Source organism: Crinia signifera, chromosome 6 (genome assembly GCF_055691185.1).
Source record: "Crinia signifera chromosome 6, ASM5569118v1, whole genome shotgun sequence".
NCBI classification, from domain to species: domain Eukaryota; kingdom Metazoa; phylum Chordata; class Amphibia; order Anura; family Myobatrachidae; genus Crinia; species Crinia signifera.
In genome coordinates this window covers 174,837,639-174,859,620 of record NC_139222.1, presented here as the reverse complement: position 1 = coordinate 174,859,620, position 21,982 = coordinate 174,837,639, and the positions used below count along the sequence as shown (strand labels likewise).

Here is a 21,982-nt window from a genome sequence, read left to right as displayed (position 1 = left end):
CTCAGCAAAAATAAAAGTGGAAGTAAAATAACCAAGGCCACCACTTGATAGTAGCTCCACCCCCCCTAAACACTACTAAACTAAAAAATAAAATAGGAATACAGACTTTCTCCTTTCCAGTGCTCCCTGTGCCTCCTGGTGAACTGAAAATGAAAAATCGTTTTCTCTGTCGTCCATCCTGGTGACACAGCTAACCATGGTATGTAGGAGGGTCCGCAGGAGCAAGGCACCTATGCTAACTTCTTTTAGAGGCAGGCTCCTCCCTTCTTCAGATCTTTCAGTGGGTGGAATATATTATAATATATTTTATATATATATATATATATATATATATATATATATATATATATATATATATATATATATGTATATGCAATAAGATCGCACTCCATACAAAAAATATTCAACCGCTGGGGTGACGTCCAGAACTTTCCTTGCAAGAAACAAAGTCCATGTATATAAAGACCAAAAAGACACACTCTCCAGACTGTTTGATGCAAAATAAAAAGCTGTGTATTTGTATTCACATAAACATCAAATGTAAAAAGAAGGGTACTCAACGTTAGCGTTTCAGTCCATAAAGGACCTTCCTCAGGAGTTAGACAACAAGGGCATCCATTTGGGGTGAAGCACAGCGTGGACCACACAGCAGGTTCCTACAGCGAACCAGTAGGAACCTGCTGTGTGGTCCACGCTGTGCTTCACCCCAAATGGATGCCCTTGTTGTCTAACTCCTGAGGAAGGTCCTTTATGGACTGAAACGCTAACGTTGAGTACCCTTCTTTTTACATTTGATGTTTATGTGAATACAAATACACAGCTTTTTATTTTGCATCAAACAGTCTGGAGAGTGTGTCTTTTTGGTCTTTATATATATATATATATATATATATATATATATATATATATATATATATATATATATATATATATGTATATGTATATGTATATATATGTATATGTATATATATATATATGTATATATATATATGTGTATATATATATATGTATATATATATATGTATATGTATATGTATATGTATATATATGTATATGTATATATATATATATATATATATATGTATATGTATATATATATATATGTATATGTATATATATATATATGTATATGTATATATATATATATATGTATATGTATATATATATATATATATGTATATGTATATATATATATATATATGTATATGTATATATATATATATATATATATATGTATATATATATATATATATGTATATGTATATGTATGTATATATATATATATATATATATATATGTATATATATATATATATATATATATATATATATATATATGTATATGTATATGTATATGTATATATATATATATATATATATATATATATATATAGTCGAGAGGGCTGACGCTCCTGTCTCCTTCTTATAGTACCCTGGTGCCTTCCCCAGAAAGCCCAAACGGACAAACCAAAGTATAGATAGCAAGGTGGGCGGTGTCACATCCACCATGGCGTTTGCCCAAGATCCCTGTACTGTGCCCAGTCCTGGACCCTCTAGGTGCACTGAAACCATGGCGCTCACCTCTGCTATGTCTCTGGCTCCACTGGGGTACATGTGGCCGTGTTGTCATCGCGTGGTGACACTGGTGTATTGTGCTCCAGCTCCATGCAGGACATGAGTAGCATATCGCCATGTGTGTTTGTGCCTGGTCTGTGTAAAGGCCGGTGCTTGTGCAGCTGCATACAATCAGGGCTTCCCAGCCTCTCCTGCATGGCACCGCCTCCCCCTCTGATTGCCTGACCAATCCCGGCACAGCTCACCTGGTAAGTACTGGCTGCTCAGGCTAGTCCAGCAGTCAGTACAATGATGTCGATCCCGTAGCATCATTGCTCCTACCTGGCTCAGTAGTACTCACTACAATCCTGAGCTTCCGCTCTCACCTGGCTCTGTAGTTCCCACTACAATCCTGAGCTTCCCCTGGAGAAGATCCTGCTGGTCGTTTACTGCATCAAGTACCACCGGACTCTGGTTACCGCCTATGTGGACAGTGAGGTCAGATCCTCAAAGGGGTCTCACCTTGCTATACTCCCGACGGTCACTTCCAAAGGTTACCTCTGGCAGCAGCCATGACCATAAACTGCAAGGATTCCTCTTCTCCAGTTATCTTCATTTATTATCTTCAAATCATCATCCACATCATCCAATCCTCCAATCCGCAACCAATCATCCAATCTTCAAATCATCATCCACATCACCCAATCATCCAATTTTCTAACCTTCATCCAATCATCCAATCTTCCAACCTTCATCCAATAATCCAACCTTCATCCAATCATCCATATCATCCAATCTTCCAACCTTCATCCAATCATCCAATCTGCAATACAATCTTCATTCGTTCTTCAAGTCATCCAATCCTCAATTCCTTCTGCAACCCTTAATTACTACTCCGGTTTATAATCTATTCCACTCTTCAATTATATTGCAATATTCTTCAAGGACCAAGCTTCATCATCTATTATAATACTTTCTGGACAATTGACTTTATATTTGCATACTTACCATATACCGTTTTTATTATCATTATCACTGTCTGCAATATCTTCATTAAATTCATTATATTTTATCCTCCTTGTTTCACTCCCTTCTGTCGTAGATGCAACCACCATACGTTAAGCACCCAGCGTCCAGCTGGTGCTTCTAAGAGCGTGACAGGCGGCACTCAGCAGGATTTAGTGTAGCAAATAAAAGACCAGACTTTGGGTTCAATTGCCAACGTTTCAAATCTTATTTAAGATTTTTCGTCAGGGACAGTGAACATAACATACAATCTTACCTTTATACCATACATGAGTACAGTGCACTCCCCGCCGCCGCACGCCCGCTGTCCGCCTCCGATGACGTCACCCTGCCTCTACATTCACCGGCACTGGAACGCAGAATACCCGGAAGTTTGCGTTCCACCTCCATCGGACACTGCCACTGCCGTCTGGATTCTCTAGTGCGGTGCCTGGAGTTGTTGGGCATCGGGCTGAATCATTGTGAGCGCATGACTTTAGGACTTCTGGAGGAAAGAATAAGGCATTTTATTAAGTGAAAAAAAAAAACAATTAATAAAAACAGTTTTTAAAAATCACCAGGACGCCCTATAATCTCTGCTAGAAATTCATTATACAGTGTCATAGCCAAATATGTCGACCATTGGTTACAGCCTTTGATACAGGCAGAAAGCACATATCTGAAGGACACAACTGATCTTCTCATCAATTTACAACAACTGGGTCCCTTACCCACTGGCACACTGTTATGCTGTATTGACGTAACGAGTCTGTACACAACTATACCCCACAAAGAGGGGCTAGACTCAGTCAAAACATTACTTGTGGACAATACTCATTATATGGGCCCATCTGTCGACTTCCTATTAGTACTGCTTGAAAAAACCCTTACTAGAAATGTTTTCTACTTTAATGGTGAGCATTTTTTACAAAAAATGGGATGTGCCATGGGCAGCAATGCAGCTCCAGCATTTGCGAATGCCCACATGTTCAGTGTCGAGAAGAAAGTGTTTTTGACTAATCCTAACATGCAACATCGGATACTATTTTACAAAAGATTCATCGACGATATAATCCTCTTCTGGCTGGGAACACAATCTGAATTTGAACATGAGATGGCAATCGTCAATGCCATGGATCCAACAATCAGATTTACTTACGAATGTAGTCTCCATCAGATCCATTTCTTGGATGTCCTTATTACCAGAGAAGATGATGGTCTGAGAACTGATATGTACACAAAACCAACCAACATGAACACTCTTCTTCATTATAACAGTCACCACCCCAAAGCCATGAGTAAGGAGGATCACCAGTAATGAAATCGAAGCAGCGAGAGAAATGGAAGTACTGGTCAATAAATTACAAGACCTCCTAACTGCTAAGAACAAACTTCCGGGAATTCTGCGTTCCAGTGACGGTGAATGTAGAGGTGGAGTGACGTCATCAGAGGCGGACAGCGGGCGGCGGGACGGCGGGGAGTGCACTGTACTCATGTATGGTATAAAGGTAAGATTGTATGTTATGTTCACTGTCCCTGACGAAAAATCTTAAATAAGATTTGAAACGTCGGCAATTGAACCCAAAGTCTGGTCTTTTATTTGCTACACTAAATCCTGCTGAGTGCCGCCCACCTTGCGCTATATATATATATATATATATATATATATATATTCCAGCTCTGTCAGCTGTGTTCATTCCGGGGATTTGGAATGTGGAAGCAGACTTCCTCAGCAGAGCAGAACTGCTGGAAGGGGAGGGGCTCCCAGAGGTGGATTTGATGGCATCCAGACACAATTGTCAGGTACCCTATTTCTGTTAGTGGGCCAGGGATTCGACAGCATGGGCAGTGGATGCCATGACAGTTCCATGGTGTTTCAGCCTAGCATATGTCTTCCCTCCATTTCCCATGATTGCTCTTGTCCTCAAGAAAGTGAGGACACAGGGGTCGAGGGTCATCTTGATAGCTCTGGATTGGCCCAGGAGGTCTTGGTATTCAGACATATTGAGGTTGTTGACAGCATCGTGGCATCTTCCTCTTCGACCGGACCTACTCAAGCAAGGACCCTTCCTACACCAGGACCTAGCTTGTCTCAATTTGACGGCCTGGCTTTTGAGACCTCCTTGTTAAAGAATAAAGGTTTCTCAGATGCAGTTATCAGAACTATGCTTGGTGCTCGGAATCCTGTGTCGGCTGCCAATTGTCATAGAGTCTGAAAGACATATATAAGGTGGTGTGAACGACAGAGAGTTACTAGGCTTCTGGAATTTCACCAGGTTGGTTTTTCGGCTGGGTTAAGCCTGCAGTCTTTGAAGGGGCAGCTAATCTGCCTTGTCTATCTTATTTCAAAGGAGAGTGGCTCTGTTACCGGAGGTGCAAACTTTCCTCCAGGGTGTTATTAACCATTCTAGTGGTATGCCCGGAAATTTTCCGGGCTCAGCTGCGCCGCTGCAGCGGGCTGTCCCGGAAAATTTCCGGGCATAACACTAATATGGAATAGGTGCGCGCCAGTGGTGTCCAGGTGTGCACCACTGGCGCGCACCACTGGCGCGCTACCTCTAGAGCCCCCCCCCTGTCACCTACTCCCTCCTGTCGGTCCCCCTCCTCCGCTCCGGCGATTGTATGCGGAAGCTCCCCTGCTGCCGGCTGCCATTCGCCATTACAGCAGTGACGTAGGCTCGGGGATGTTTGGGGGGACTCAGAGTTCAGGCACCCGAGTCCTCTCGAGCCTGCATCCTGTGTGGTCAATGATGAATGACTGCCGACTGGGGCATCGGCGGCAGGGGAGCTCCGGTGTACTAACGCCGGAGCAGAGGTGAGGGGGGGGGGGGCTTCCTATGATCTGTGGTGGGTTTTGCTGGGGCAGGACAAACCTGGTAGGTTTGTCCCGCCCCAGCAAAACCGACCACTCAAGGGGTTAAGCCTCCATATAGACAGCCGGTGGCACCTTGGGATCTGTCTCTGGTGTTGTTGGTTCTGCAGAAACCTCCATTTGAGCCTTTAAGGTCAGCTAACCTTAAATTTCTTTCTTGGAAGCTGACTTTTCTATTGGCTATTGCCTCGGCGAGGTGAGTGTCGGAATTGGATGCCTTGTCTTGCAAGTCTCCTTTTCTGGTATTTCATGAGGATAGGGCTGTTCTGCGAACGATGCCTACATTTCTACCAAAGGTAGTGTCAAACTTTCATTTGAACCAGGAGATTGTGCTCCCGATGTTTTGTCCTCCAAAGGAGGCAAGAAATAGGGACAAACTGAAGAAATTGTATGTGGTACGTGCACTGTGCATTTATGTGGACAGAGTGCAGGACTTTCATAAGACCGAATTGTTATTGGTACTATATGACGTACATAAGCTGGGTGGCCAGCTTCTGAGCAGACCATTGCTACATGGATAAAGTCGGTCATTGCCTTTGCTTACACTAAAGTTGGCAGGCCAGTTCCCTCCAGGATTAATGCCCATACCACTAGGTCGGTTGCTTCCTCTTGGGCTGTGCGTCATGGGGCTACAGCGGAGCAGTTATGCAGGGCTGCCACCTGGGCCTCTGTTCACACCTTTACCAAATTGTACAGGTTCCATGAGCTCGGATCATTGGACACTTCATTTGAGTGAGCAGTAATGAGATCTGCGGACCTGAGGGTACCCTCCCAAAGGACCGGCTCTTGAACGTCCTATGGTTAGCTGTGTCACCAGGATGGACGACAGAGAAAAGGGGATTTTTGTAAGAACTTACCGTTCGAATCCCTCCCTTATGCTCATTAAGTTTATACCGTTTTATGTGATTGTCATGTTATATGGTTATTTGATTGTGCATATTAATATGTTCAGGCGTTGTACTGAGTAATGTATCCTAGTGTGCTCTGGAAGTTGAACTGAGGAATGCTGGGATGCAGAAGGGAGGAGCCTGCCTCTCAAAGAAGTTAGCATAGGTGCCTAATGACTGTCGACCTAAGTGTGGTCGATAATACGACCGTATCCCGATAGATCGACATGCACTAGGTTTACATTGACAAAAGGTCGACATGCACTAGGTCTACATTGACAAAAGGTCAACATGCACTAGGTCTACCTTGACAAAAAGTTGACATGGCAATGGTCGCCAAATGAAAGAGTTGACATCTTTCTTTATGATCCACTCAGAATGCCAAAAGCATGGTGAGTGAAGTAAGCCATGCAAAGGTACGCGCTACTCTAATTGCTCTAATTGGGGATCCATGTTGACACTTACACAAAAAAGCACAAAAAAAATCTTAACCTATTGCTGGTTGACCTAGACACTGTCAACCCTTTGATCCACACCAGATGTGGGATCTGGTTAAAAAACCCTAATGGTCCATACCATACAATCTCTCTCTCTCCCCCCCCCCCCCCCCCCCCCCATGGGACAACTCCCAGGCGGGGACAGATGTTGAAGCACTCTACTATCTCTACAGTGCTAAAATTGCTGCTGGAATCCGGTCCGGCCTTCTGTATTGACGGCGTTGTTCAGATCTGAGCTCAGTACAAATTTGTTTAAAAAATGGGCAACACAATGTGCACTGCAGGTGGGCTTGATGTAACATGTATAGAGAGAGTTAAATTTGGGTGGGGTGTGCTGAAACTTAAATCTAAATTGAAGTGTAAAAATAACGCAGCCAGTATTTACCATTGTACAGCAGGGGTGGGGAACCTCAGGCCCGGGGACCGGATGCGGCCCCCTTAGCCGGTCTGAGTGGCCCGCCCACCCGCCTGGTCAGTGGCATAACTAGATAAATGTGGGCCCCATAGCAAAAGTTTGTAAGGGCCCCTATTCATCAACTATTGCTGAAAAATGTATATAGAACATGATACTTTGATACTGCTGCAGCCGCCGGATTGTGGGACGGCTGCAGCAGGACAATTTGTAAGATACATTTTTACATACTGTATGGCCCCCGAAGGATTTTTTCCCCATACAATCAGCCCTTGGCACAAAAAAGGTTCCCCACCCCTGCTGTACAGAAACAAAATAACTCACACAAATCTAACTCTCTCTATACATCTACATCTCTTACATCTGCCTCACCTGCAGTGCACATGGTTTTGCCCATTTTCCAAACAAATTCAGATCTGAATAAGGCCCTGAGTCCACACTGTTCCTTTTTTTTTTTTTTAACTTAATCCTGCAGATGGGTTCTCCCTGCAGATCTCTTGTGTATTTGTGCTAGATGCACATCCATAGCTTATTATGAAAAAGATGTTCTTCGACTTATGTGCCAGCATTACACCAATATAGTAGGATGCAGAAGGACTAAGTAAAAACCAGACCCGGTCATCAAACTCTGCATTCCGGAGCTTGTAGCGTTCGGTCCGGGAGGTGTCGTTTCCGGGGGGTCCCTGTGATCATAGGCACCAATTCTGTGGGTGCTCAAGGGCCCGAGCACCCATTGAAATTGATGAGCACCCATGGGCCCGAGTCCCACTGCTGGGCCACCGTATTAACTTGCTAATTTGCGGCTGCAAAACCCATATCGCTGGACCCGCTGCCTGGGAAACAGTATGCCAGGACAGTGGGAATAGTGTATTCTGTCTGCGGAGTAATATGCGGACGTGGGGCAGGCAAGCCTGTGCATGCTGTTTGGCGTCTGATGTCAGGCGCTGCACTGTGCGCACTGACTGACTAGCTCAGCAACGGCCCACACACCCATGTCCCATCACAATCCCCCTCCCTCGTTGCCTGCACAGGTACGTTTTGGGGCATTTATTTACCTTTCACTGTGGGGGCATTTATGTATTTAGCACTCTGCTGCCGTAATTTGAGTATTGTTGGAGACAACTGTGCGGCGTAATACAAGGTATAAATTGGTATTATTTTGTTGCCACGCCCCTTCTCCATGAAGCCACTCCACTATATTTTTGGCTTGAGCAACCACCAGCAAAAACATAAATCGGCAACTATGCCTGTGATAGCTTTCACCTGGGACATGGAGAAGAGGAGATTACAGCCTCCCCGTTCTGGTTTTTATCACACCCCGGGACCGTGCAGGGAGACTGTATTCTCCCCCTTCTCTTCTCCATGGTGACAGGTGTCAAAGCAGCACGGACAGGACACCCCGGTTTTTACCCATACCCGGATGCAGAGGTGGGTAAAACTGGACTACATACTAAATACACAGAAAAATCAAGGTCCACAGTAACACTGGCAAAAAAAAAAAAACAGTAACCATAGTAAATACTCAAAAAAAATTAATATAAAAAAAAACCCTGATCCATAATAAATACATAGCAAGGTCTAGATTCATAGCTAATCTACAGAAAAAGTTGAATACACAGAAAAAAAATACAAAACAAAATCGTTCTAAATACACATGATTTTATAGTCTTTCATTGGATGTCCCTTTTACCCTGGGTGACAGCATTATGCTAATAGGATGCCAGTTTACACTCGGTGCCGACATTGCAATGAACCCTATTTAAACTGTTGTGCCAGCATTACACCAATACAATGAAACGCCCATGCCCATATTTGTCAGCAGCATAACGCTGATATAACAGGATTCCCCTTAATCGGTCGTGTCAATATGCTAACAGGGTTCTCCCTCAGTATTATACTCATCACACGAGACGCCACTTTATCTGTTGTGCCCCCATAATACAGATCTATAGTCGGAGGAGGGATCCTTCCTATATGTGCAGTGCCAATGCCACCATACACTGGTCTAGGGTAGGAGGATCTTTTAAATGCTGTGCAGGCATCACACTGATAGGTAGTAGGAGGATCCTGTATGTGCCTTGCTAGTTGCTACCATGATGGATACTATAAAAAAACCTGCAAATACACGATGCTCCCTTTGTATGTTTTTTTTTTTTTTAAGCAAATAACAACGAAGAATTACATTCTCAAAATGTTTGGATAATGACGTAATGTTATTTGCAGGGATAAAATACACTCGTAGTCGGCAGGATTCGAACCTGCGCGGGGAGACCCCAATGGATTTCTAGTCCATCGCCTTAACCACTCGGCCACGACTACAGCACATGTGACTATTCTACTTATATGAAATGAAAGATTCTGTAGCAGAGCGCCTCCTGTCTGTGTTATTTTTCATGATGCATTGTATTATCTGTCCTTACATAATCACTAGCTACTGTCTGTTCTGTATAGTCTATATTCATACAATATCCTCATACAATAACTATTTTGTGTATGTTAGTTACATGGATTATACATAACACTGTGTATGCTTTATGTCTACATTATTCCTACATGATAATGAAAATAATAATGAATGGTTTACCCTTAGATTACCTGTGGATGTTAATTTCTTGTGTATAACTCGTTACTTTAAAAATCTATTTATTATGCTTGCAAATATATTATTTCCTGGTAACATTATTTACAATAAAGCTACAATTTATTGAGGTCCTCCGTAATAATATGATAATTAATTAGGGATGTATGTAACAATTATTGTGGAGTTGAATACAGGAGGAATCTCGTATAGCAAGTAGAATAATAATTAGTGGTGTATATAATATTAGGGATACTGGACTTTGCATGTAAATATATAATTATTATGAATCATTCATTATGTAAATAGTGAGTGCTAGATGCTGATGCATGCTTTATAATTCTAATGCTAATTAAAGGTTTAAATAATTGTAATATGGATCCAGGAGAGTGTAGTATAGATATGAATTAGTAGGGGTATATAAAATAAACTGTATATATTTGTGGAATAAAGAATAATGGGTATTTGTGTACTTTACAGACTCATAGCAGAGAGAACCCAAATGAAAGTGGTTTCTCGTTGCAATGAGTCCGTCAAGTACACAAGTCTGCTGCGCTCTCCATGCTTTGGCCACGGTGCCTCGCACCCTATTATAAACTCACTCTATGCCCAGTTACATAGTAAAGTATTAAACAAAAAACCCTGATAAATTCATGTCAACCTTTTTTTTGTGTTGACCATGTGCAGGATGACCTAACGCTTGTATCGACCTGTCAATGTCAACCTTGGGTATGTCAACTGTTCTTCTTCAAATATTACCAATATTGTAGTAAGTACTTTATGAAGGAGTTTGTGGAGAGTGCATACAAGATTTAGGATGAATGAACATAGATACAGGGCAATATAGCATAGCTAGTAAAGTATACTAATTAAAGACCATTTGCAAGAATTACTGGGGTCAATGTATAGCATGGGAAGATCAGAACAATACAGCATAGTGCATCTAAACACAAATCAGGGATACACATAATGCTAATTAGGGATCATTGTGTATTTTCTAAATAGATTTTAAAAAAGAACAATGTAGCACAGTATACTAAACGACAACTAGGGGTGTAAGTAACATTTGGGATACATGACAGTGCAGTACTGTACATTAGTTTTAGCAACAGGATGTGCATATAATAATGAGAATCATTAGGAAAGTTCTGTGTACACAGTAGGAGGCTGATACAGTACAGGGCAATGTAGCACAGTCTAGGTCACTATAATTAGGGATGTAGATTACAGGCATTGTGCATATATGAGAGTGCAGTACAGTAGATGTAATAAGTAGGGGTACATATACTAAGCATTGGTGAGCTCTGTGTACGTTATAAGCGACGGATACAGAACAATGCAGCACAGTCTAGGTCACACTAATTAGGGCTGTAATATTTGGAATACAAGACAGAGCAGTACAGTAGCTGTAAGAACTAGGGTGTATATATATATATTGAGAACACGAAGTATTGGGGAGAACACGAAGTATTGGGGAGCTCAGAGCACAAGAGACTGATACAGGGTAAAGTAGCCGAGACTCGGTGCAGTTCCCACGCAATGGCCTCCAGGGGGAGCCCGTCGCCTTCTCTTCCCCGGGGCACGTGACGCAGGCCTGGCTCTTCCAGTCGAGGGAGAGGGAAAGATGGCGGCCGCGATGGATCCGGAGCGAGGCACCGCCGATTCGGATTGAGTCCCTTCTCCTCGTTCCCCAGGGCATCGTCCCCGCTCTCCGGGACCCCCAGTCACTCCTCTGTGCGCCCCCCTCCCGTGCCTAACACTGCGTTCTCCCCCCGCTCCAGGCCCCAGCATGAGGGGGCGGCGGGGCAGGCCGCCCAAGACCCCCGCGCTGCCGCCGGATGCCTCCCCGGGGCCCACAGCCGGCCTGCGCTCTAGGCAGCGGGGCAGCAGCCGGGGCCGCTGGGCGCCAGACAATGAAGGCCGTAGGCAAGGCTCACCCAGGGGAGGCCGGCGCCGGAGGAGGGGCGGGCCGGGGGTGATCGGAGGCGGCGGGCAGCGGGGGAGAGGCCGTGGATGCAAAACGAGCACAGGCCGGAACCCCAGCAAGGTGGTGTACGACGACCATGAGAGCGAGGAGGAGAGCGGTCAGGACGAGGAGCCGGAGGAGCGCCGGGACACCGAGGAGGAGCCGGACGAGGAGCCGGAGGACATGGATGACGAGGATTACCAGCACGACATGGAGGAAGAGGACGAGGACGACGCCAGCTACTGCACGGAGAGCAGCTTCAGAAGCCACAGCACGTACAGCAGCACCCCGGGTGAGCAGGAGCGCCCCCTGCCGGACGGGGGCCCTGAGGGGGGGTGAGAGAGACGGCCATTGTGCAAAATGGAGGCCTGCTTATTATTTCCAGCAGGGGCCCTGTCACTCCGTGCGGAGGAATAGGGCCCCCTCAGGGGGTATCGGCTCTGCCCCATGGTCTCCCCGCCTTTGGCCAGTCAGCTACTTCCTAGGGCAACAACCAGAGAGGTCCAGCTCATAGTACTCTCTCACCCTGTGTAAATGAATCATTGGATAACTCGTAGCTGATGTGTTATTGTTTTCAGCAGTATAGTAGCGTGTCTTATTTACTTGTAACTTTATTTTGATTTTCACTTGTTTTTTTTTTCCTTCTCTTTAGCTACAAATGTGACCATTAGGCTTTTTCACATACTAAATTTACATGGAATGCACAGTATTATTTTTGTGATTTTCATGAGTGTCTTTTTGTGCGTTTTGAGTATATTTTAAATAATTGGTAGAATGTTTTGTGAGTTTGTGATCGGTTCCATAATGGAGATCAATGGATTGGATATATACCTTGGTGTTTACTGTATAAAGCTGTATTTAGGTAGTTCATTTATTATAGATGTATAATCTCAATTACTGCAACTTGACTCCGGCCCTGTAATTAATGTCTGGTTACTATGTGGTTCTTAGAACAAGGTGGATTTGGTGAGGTGCAATTCTGGTTACACACTTACAAAGGCAAATTCCTTCTCAAATGTACAAAACCATGTGCACTGCAGGTGCAATTCTCTCTGCACATCTTACATCTGCCCCCCTGCAGGGCATATGGTTTTGTCCATTTGAAAATATGCCTTTGCGAGTGAACCAGGACAGGGGGGGTCCGTGTGGCACTGGGAACTAAGTTGCTATAAGTGGCTGCTGAATGTGAAAACATATTTTGAAAAGACTGTCCGGTCGTTCATTGAGAATTCTCTCTGCCAACTAGCGGCATCCCATCTGATTGGCTGAGAGAATTCTCTCAGCCAATTAGCTTCCAGCCAGTCTTTTCATATTCAGCAGCGTCTTACCGCCCAGCGGAAAAAATCGCTACTTACTTCCTACCCTTCTGAGCAATATCTTTTACTATCTCATCTAGTGTGTACACACATTGTTAACTACCTACTCACTTAATTTGCATGTACAGATGAGGGAAGTCCTCATTAGCGATGGCCATCCTCCCCCCTGCGCCGTCGCTCTCTTCGCATCTGGCATCAGCAAGTGTGTATGCACTTGCTGATGCCAGCACTTTGCCTGGTCCCCACTCTCAATATTGGTGTCAGCGGCAATCACCTAATTTGTATTGCTGGGTACACACTAGATGATTCTCTGTCCGCCGATATAGTTAACTATAGTATATATAGTTAACTATATCACCAGTTCTGCCAGAGAATATTGAGCGTACGTACTACATATCGTTCACGATATCAGTCACTCTGTACATGCAATCGCTGACGATATTTTCATATTGAGCTATATGTACAGAGGACATGGAGAGTCCTTAACAACCAATGGCCACACACATCGTTAACGATATTGACTGTACACGCAATATCATCCGTATTGTTGGCGATATATCACCCCATGTGTACCCAGCTTATGGGGTTTTAGTTTGTTGGCTGTGCTGGTAAACAGGGCAGAGTTTGAAAATAATTTTCCCACTATTTGAAGACACCAACTTTGCAGTTGTTAAGGTGCGTACACACGGGGGTGATATATATTGCTCAGCCATATATTGCTAGCAATATATGGCTGAGCAATATATTGCTCAGTTTCTCCTTTTCATCAGCGACCAGAGATGGTAATCTCTGGTCGCAGGAGCAAGCTCCAGCGATTAGATCGGGTCTGAAAATGGGAGCGCGCACCCAGTGATGTATCGCCGGGGCACATTTCAATCACTGGCAATATGGTCGCCAGCGACCATATTTCCAGGGATTTCAGCCCCTATCGTCCCCTTGTGTACACAGCTTAAGTGACTATCGTTAATGATATGCATGAATAATGCTCCCGCATTTTATTAATGACCTCTTCTCTTGTCTGTACATGCAGTAAAAATCTAGGTTATATCATCAATGACTGCATGCTCTTTGATGTGGCCTCTGAGCTATACTGTATCTTTGGTTCAGTATGTATGCATGTTAATGTCATCTAATTGTTTGCCGTGTCGTCTAATGTGTGCCCAGCTGTACTGTTGTTTCTTAACAGAACCAAGTTATTGCAAGACAAAGATAATGGATACATTTGAATATGCCCGCCCACTTAAGATGTTGTATTCAATGGCAGCCAGATGTAATGATGTATCTGCACAATATGTTGGCATCAGCTGTGCTGCAGGGCCTAGCTGATATTCCTCTGATTATTTCTTTCCTCAGTCAAACAATATGTTAAAAAGTGTGTACCTGACCTTAGTGACTGACATATTTAAAAAGAGCCACAGGTGGTACTAAATATTTCATTGATTCTCTGAGGATATCTGGAAAACATGTCCTGTTAGGGGGTAACAAATTTGTTCCAGAATAACCAGGGACATCAATCTGAATTGCAGTATCTGTTTTGCACCCCATAGAGGTGTGCTAGAAAAAAACTGTTGTTACGGCTACTGGAACTGGCTAATATGTGCGTATCTGGGCATTGCAATGAGGCCCTGTGGCTTATTGCTAGTAATTGAGTTACTACCCCCCTATAGACTGGAGTTGAGTAACAAGGATGCTCATAAACTGTTGTACTTTGACTTATAACCTAGTGTTCATTCTAGCACCCGCTATCTTTGAAAACCCATGCAGCTCCTCTTCCCTACCTAGGGTGTCACTGTCTGCTGTAGTGCTTCTAGCACAGTGTGGTCTGTATATCAGCACTGATATGCAAACCAGACCTGTGCTAGAAACACCACAGCAGACAGCGACCTCCCCGGACAGGGAAGAGGAACTGCATGGGTTTTCAAAGATAGCGGGTGCTAGAATGAAGACTATAACCTGCAGGTGTTTCTGCAAGTTAATAAGAATATAACACAGGTGTTTCTAACATACCCACTGCTCCCGTTTTCTAGATGTGGAAAATAGGTGCAATTTTTGGGTGGAGTATATTCCCTGCCTGGGGTGTCGCTGTCTACTGTAGTTTTTCTGGCACAGGTCTGGTTTGCATATCAGTGCAGATATACAGGCTATACAGTACTAGAAGCACTACAGTAGACAGCGACACCCCAGGCAGGGAAGAGGAACTGCATGGGTTTTCAAAGATGGCGAGTGCTAGAATGAACATATAACAGAATATATATAATTTATGTTGTTTGATACACATAGCTTGGCTATGTGTACTGGGCATTTGTGCAGTGCTGTGGATGCTGTTTCTTCTCGCAGCCTCCTGAGGTGTGAGGAAGAATGTCTGGTACTTGTTTCCTAGCACGGCCACCACGATTTCTATCGTGGTGGTCGTGTCGGAAAAAATTGTGTCGGTCGCGTCGGGTGCATACCAAAACGCACATGACGCGACCGACGCAATGTACCCGATTTCTCCATAGGCTTCAATGTTAAATTATTTTAACATTGAAGCCTATGGAGAAATCGGGTCCATCGTGTCCATAGGCTTCAATGTTAAAAAAATGTTAACATTGAAACTGAGTCCATTTAACATAGTAAAAAATGTTAAAAGGGCCAATATGGGCCATTTCTCATTGGGTATGGCTCAGTCATGTGTGTAAAAAATAATGGCCCCCCATTGTGTCCGCCACCCCCACGATTGACGCGAACCCGAAGCGTGGCGAGCGCAGCGGTGCGCGTCCTCCGACCTTTTCATTCCCCTACTATCCACGTCGGCGTGGAGTTGAGAATAGATTAGTGTGGCAAGCGCAGCGAGCCACCGAGCCCGAAGCGTGGCGAGGGGACGCTGATACCTTCACAGATCCCTGCGTCCCGTCGCGGGCTTCACAGGTATCAGCGTCCGCTCGCCACGCTTCAGGCTCGGTGGCTCGCTGCGCTCGCCACACTAATCTATTCTCAACTCCACGCCGACGTGGATAGTAGGGGAATGAAAAGGTCGGAGGACGCGCACACGCCGCCCCTCGCGGGCTCGCTGCGCTCGCCACGCTTCGGGTTCACGTTAATCGTGGGGGTGGCGGCCACAATGGGGAGCCATTATTTTTTACACACATGACGGGGCCATAGCATATGAGAAATGGCCCTTATTCGGCCTTTTCCCATTTTTTTATATGTTAAATGGACTCAGTTTCAATGTTAAAATAATTTAACATTGAAGCCTATGGACAAATCGGGTCCATCGCATAGGCTTCAATGTTAAATATTTTAACATTGAAGCCTATGGGGAAATCGTGGGCATCGCGTCGCATCGTGTGCCTTAAAGTTAAGGCACACGATGCCCGCGATTGTGGCCGTGATAAGAAACAAGTACCGAATGTCTTATAGGTCTTGGCTTTGTGTGCCCAGTCCCTTCGCACTGAACCTATTTTGTATGGTGCGACAAGCACAATGATTAAGGGGCTCACAAAAAAACATTGAATTGCTCCTTTGGGTGCCCTTTAATTAGCACTGCTTGTTAAACAATTGAATCCCTCCCTCATATATACTGTATTAAATTATATTTACCTTAATTACTTGTACCAATGCAAAATGCATTAAGAAGAGGCTTAAGTCAATCTTATTGTGAACAGTTAAGAGATGTCTGAATAGCAGAGAAGTATTTTTCAGTACAGAGTCTAGATGACTGGCAGTGTGGCTATCCAATAAAAATTGGTGTGCATTAATAGATGTATCTCGGAATCTGGAATAACTTGATCTTGTTTTGCTCATTATCTCCCTTATTTATTCCCCTATTTATATAACCATTTAATTGCCTTGCCCTATAATACAGAAAAGGCAAATCCATTTTACACTGTTACGCTGCAATGGCTTAATTTGGATCACAATAACAATATAAAGTATTGTAACATACTAGTAACCTTTTTCAGTAGGTGATAACAGGAATGGCCATCTTCTATGGTTGACATTGATGGTGATGCTAGTGGCCATCGATGGCTGCATACTATACAATTGATGATCATTAAGAGTTTCAACAAACGATGATCATCCCTTTGACTAACTGGCCCTTGTGCCTATCAGAAGCTGGAGGTGGGGATCCTAGGGAAAATAAAATAAAAAAAACCTATTTGGTTATGCTGTGCCATCGATGTAGGTAAACAATCTAGTTCTCCCCACACCTATGGCAAAAGCAGTCTACATCGTCCATAAACAACCGATGGCCACCCCTAGGTGATAGTGTAGATTTAATAGTTAATTGGTTAGAAGTTGCTCAGTATCCAGATGATAGGTTGACACAGACAAAAGGCAGACACAGCATATTGTCCACAATTTTTTTGGTATTTTTTTATACTTTACCATCCATGCAGACTATGACTAATATTGGTAATCTGTGCAGAGCGAGACACCTTACTCAAACATGGCATACACTAATTGGGGTTGCTAATAATGTGCCAGCCCTGAAACAGCGGTCACATTCTGGAAAATGCGACTCCAGTGGAACTGCACAATTTCTCATTTATATTTTTTATGTTAAAATCATTAAGCCATTTATATTTTGTAATTGTACATGTTGATGTAGTTTTCTTACCACTGAAATATGTCTGCTGATATTTTTATCATTTGCCAGTGCACTTGCAGTTACTTAACTGACTTACTAATATTAGACTGATTAGGAGAATGTTAACATAACTGGTACCTGAGTATTGGATAATGCAGCATTCTCAGTGATGTTCTTGTGGAATGCATAGGTGGCATTCTCAGTGATTTTTCTCTGTTAATGGCTTGTCTGTATCTTAATTATATTCTTGGTGAATGGATAGACTGCATCCAAACTGGCTCGCAGTGTGGTGTGATCGCTTAGGCCTGGTTTATGTGACCTAGTACCTGTTTACAGCAATGGAATCAATGATTTCATTTATACATCCTGCCCCTGGAGTGGAGTGTATGTATAGCATAATATTTAATAGAGACTAGTTTGTGCTACCTGAGAGAAATCTATGCACCCACCAACTGTATGTTTATGTTGTAGTGGGAAGTCTTATGCTGTGTACACACGGGGGCGATAGGGGCTATAATCGCTGGAAATATGGTTGCAGGCGACCATATTGCCAGTGATTGGAGTGCGCACCAGCGATAAATCGCTGGGTGCGCGCTCCCGTTTTCTGCCCCATTGTAATCGCTGGTCGCAGGAGCTTGCTCCTGTGACCAGCTGATTACCTCTGCAGCTCCCCAAGCAGAGGTCCTTTTCATCAGCGACCATCTCTGGTCGCTGATGCAAAGGAGACACTGGGCAATATATTGCTCAGGAATATATTGCTAGCAATATATTGCTGGGCAATAAATCTCCCCCCATGTGTACGGGGCTTTAACAGAGTTTCCAGTAAATTGTTTGTGTAGATTAGAATTCCTATAATAATTGACACAATGTTTATTTCAGAACAGGTATTTGTGTAATGGCTGCATAAGATCCATGGTTTTGTGTGTAGAATGTTATTAATAGTGCATATGTAACAAATGCTTCTTCAGTTAAAAGTGAATTAGTATAATAGGTTTACACTGATGAGTGGCTTGAAGTGAGAGAAGTTTTTTCATTTTGGCATATGTGACCACTATAACACCTGTTACCCAGCCTGTTCCTAATCACATATTTAATCCTAGTTCCTCAAACCCCTGATAGCCTCCACGAAAATAGAAAATGTCTGTTTCCTATTTACAGCCAAGAAGCACAGTATATTATCTAATCGTGGTCACACAGCTGACCATTATGTTTTATACGGTCAGACACTCTTGCTCCTCTGTGTTTAAGCTCTGAGATGTTATCTCATTATGTAAATGCTATCCGCTTTGTTTCTATAGCAATGACTGAAGGATGGGAGGAGGTCAATTAACAGGGGCACTGGTTTCATTATGCATTGCCATACAGAATGTACCACTTTTTTGTACTTCTCTTTATTAAGGTGTCTGATTAAAGAGTAATTTATTTATTTTTATATGTTGGCCTGTATTCACTGCTTAGTGCTACTGGTTCTCCATTTATGTTCAGTCAAATAGTTTAAATGAAACTGATTCAACGACAGTACCTTTTGTCCGTTTTAAAGTTTATGGGGGCAAATTACTGAATTACATATTACATTTACTCCCATCTGTTACCAGATTTTTATTTCATCCAGCCGACTGGCTTTATGAAAGTTGGTGTATGGCCAGCATAACAGTGTAAAGGTGCTCATACACGGAGCAATCCTGATTTACGAGGCGATGCACGCTCTCGCACATCGCAAAGCACAAAAAGTATGTGCTGCACGTACTTTTTGAACTAGATTGCACTGCATCTAGTTCAAAGCGCACATTACTTTAGCACATTGCATCATGGACCCTTAACAAATTTTTCTGTGGCCTCTGGAGGTCACTGTTTCATTGACCAACATGTTAAATCTCGAATCTATCTAATGTGAGTGTATTTCTACATGTGCTGCTTTGTAGGTGCTTCAGTCACAGGTTTAGTGTTGAGTTCCGCTTGGCAGAAGTGTTTTACTGATCGCATCTTCATTGTGTAGCTAACAAATACAGAAGAGGACAAGTTTTATTTTTTGTTATTTTTTTTTTCTTATAATGTTCGTTATCCAGTGTGGTGAAACAAACATTCCCTGCTCTGTAAGATTAATCTACAGGATACAGCTGTACAAGATGTTAAGTATAAATAAGTGCTGGACGGGGCTACTTTGTTGATAGTCAAATTTGTGGTTACTCCAAAAACAACCTGTTGTAACTTGTTGATGTGAAGGTGCATTTTTTTTTTTTGTGGTCTGTAATAAAGCCTTTTACAAAGTCACATTCCAGAGACGTGGCCAGTAGGCTAGTTTTGTAATTGAACATCGGAGCATATACACTGCAGAGTGAATTTTCGGTACTTATGTTAGTTGGGCGCCCACTATAGTTAGTACACTCATACCCCCACTATCCATGTCAGCATGGAGTTGATTATATATAGTGTGGTGAGCGGATGCGTAAAACTAAGCAAATAGCTCAGTGGGTGCCCAATTTATGGCCCCCATACATCAGCAATCACAATTAATTGCTTCTCCGATCCAGTGATTTTTTTCTCCCCAGATAAATGGTTTCTTCAATCTATTTGACTTGCCCACACATTACAGATTTGTTTCAGTAATCAGCAGATTTTTCCTGTTAGAATGCCCACACATACAAAAACGAAACTCCAATAAAACCAGATTTTTAAACATGTTTAAAAATCTGATTCAGCAATCGATTGACGATCCCTATTAATTTTTGATTGGGATTGCCAAAAGGGGGAGCCCACACATTAAAGATTAATTGTGGCAATCATCTCCAGAACGGAGGATTGTCATAATTAATTGCTGATGTATGGGGCCCATAATATATAAGTACCGCATTTTCTATCCTCTGTTTTTTATCTTTCATTTTTCTGTTATCTTGCCACCTAAATCTTTTAGGTAGTTGTCTGTTCATAATTTGTTTATATGTATATCAGTCTTAAGTTGAATCATCTTGTCCTATCACTTTTTGTTATGCCTAATGGTCCATTCTCACATTAGCTATTTTATGGTGTAGCCTCTCCCCCACTGTAAATATGTGTATTATACCCCTTTCACACAGATAATGAAATTCCCGGGTGAAGCAGTTCCACCTGGGAATTTCATGAAATACACAGGTCCTTTTTTTTGTGTGAAAGATTATGGAGGTGATTTATTTGTTTTCTCTTGCGGCATCCATTAGTTGAGCAGAATAGAGCAATTCAATTGTTGGCTTATTAACCCTTTGAGTGCCGACATCTCTCTGACAGATGTGCAAAATATCTGCTTAAAACTCCATTGTCATTTACATTTGTTATATAAATTCAAAATAAAAATGTGTAATAAAAGCTTATTTAGGTAAACATTACAGGTCATTATGATGACTAAAAATGTTTGCTTGTCAATTTTCACAACTATTTTGACAAATTCACTTGGCATTCAAAGGGTTAAGATGACTTAACTGTGGGAGAGACATTTCTTTCCAATCTGAGGGTCTTCTCGACCGAGAACATGCAGGCAGGATTCAATGTCCCACCTGCCGGGGAGCTAAAAGGGGGCATGGCCGCGAGTTGCGGCCGGGAAGAGGCAAACTGCAGCCTGCAGCTCGTCACTTCCCGGCCGTTCTCGGCAGAATGAGCCCGACAGCTAGTGATGTCGGGCTCGTTCTGCCGAGAAACCCTGCTCAATGCTGTCATAGAAACATAGACATCGTGGAAGACAGCATTGAATAGGGCCCAGCGAGCATCTCCCCGACGGGAGATGCTCGCCGGGTATTGAATATCCCCCTTAGCCACTATTTACAGCTAAACCCAGTCTCTTTGGGCACGTATAAAGCAATGAAAGATCAATTGCATTTAGCCCGGTGATATAATTTATAAAAATCCCATTTCTTATGCGTACAGTTTTTGTTTTTTATATATGTAGCATTTCTGATCATTTGAAAGCTGTGTACCAATTTATACTACTTTTACCGAGCTTCTCCATAGTGATGTAGACAGATGGTGTACCCTCCCAAAATCTCTTTATAGGTGTTCTAATTTTATTAAAAGAGAGCCTTCTTTTTACTGCCGATCTAAAGAAAGTTTGTTATACCTGATAACCGACCCTTAAGGGTCCAACGGATCTGGCCGAGAAAACGACCCAAATCGCATGTGTTTTGACATCGGACCCGATACGTGGTCCTGTGTACATCGGGTCAGACTCTATAGATTGAACCTGCTGCAGGTTCAATCTGTCAGATCAGACCCATCAGCTGCGTATCGCGTGTGCTTTTTAGCACCCACGATGTGTTGGTCGGATCTGTAGGTGTGTGCCAGCGGTGATGCTGGCACACA

At 43.1% G+C, this 21,982-nt stretch overlaps 1 protein-coding gene and 1 non-coding gene across 7 annotated transcripts in view; one reads left to right on the top strand and one right to left on the bottom strand.

Moving 5' to 3' along the window:
- Positions 1-9,463: 9,463 nt before the first annotated feature.
- TRNAS-AGA (transfer RNA serine (anticodon AGA)) lies at positions 9,464-9,545 on the bottom strand. Its single transcript has one exon. It is a non-coding gene; the product is annotated as a tRNA-Ser (tRNA).
- A 1,838-nt stretch (positions 9,546-11,383) lies between these two features.
- The window catches only part of BPTF (bromodomain PHD finger transcription factor), a 96,851-nt gene continuing 86,252 nt past the window's right edge, over positions 11,384-21,982 (top strand). For all 6 annotated transcript variants that reach the window (XM_083148183.1, XM_083148186.1, XM_083148184.1 and 3 more), the window contains exon 1: positions 11,384-12,062. In XM_083148183.1, the coding sequence (XP_083004309.1) occupies positions 11,594-12,062 (469 nt within the window). In that variant the 5' untranslated portion in view covers positions 11,384-11,593. The remainder of the gene's footprint in view (positions 12,063-21,982) is intronic.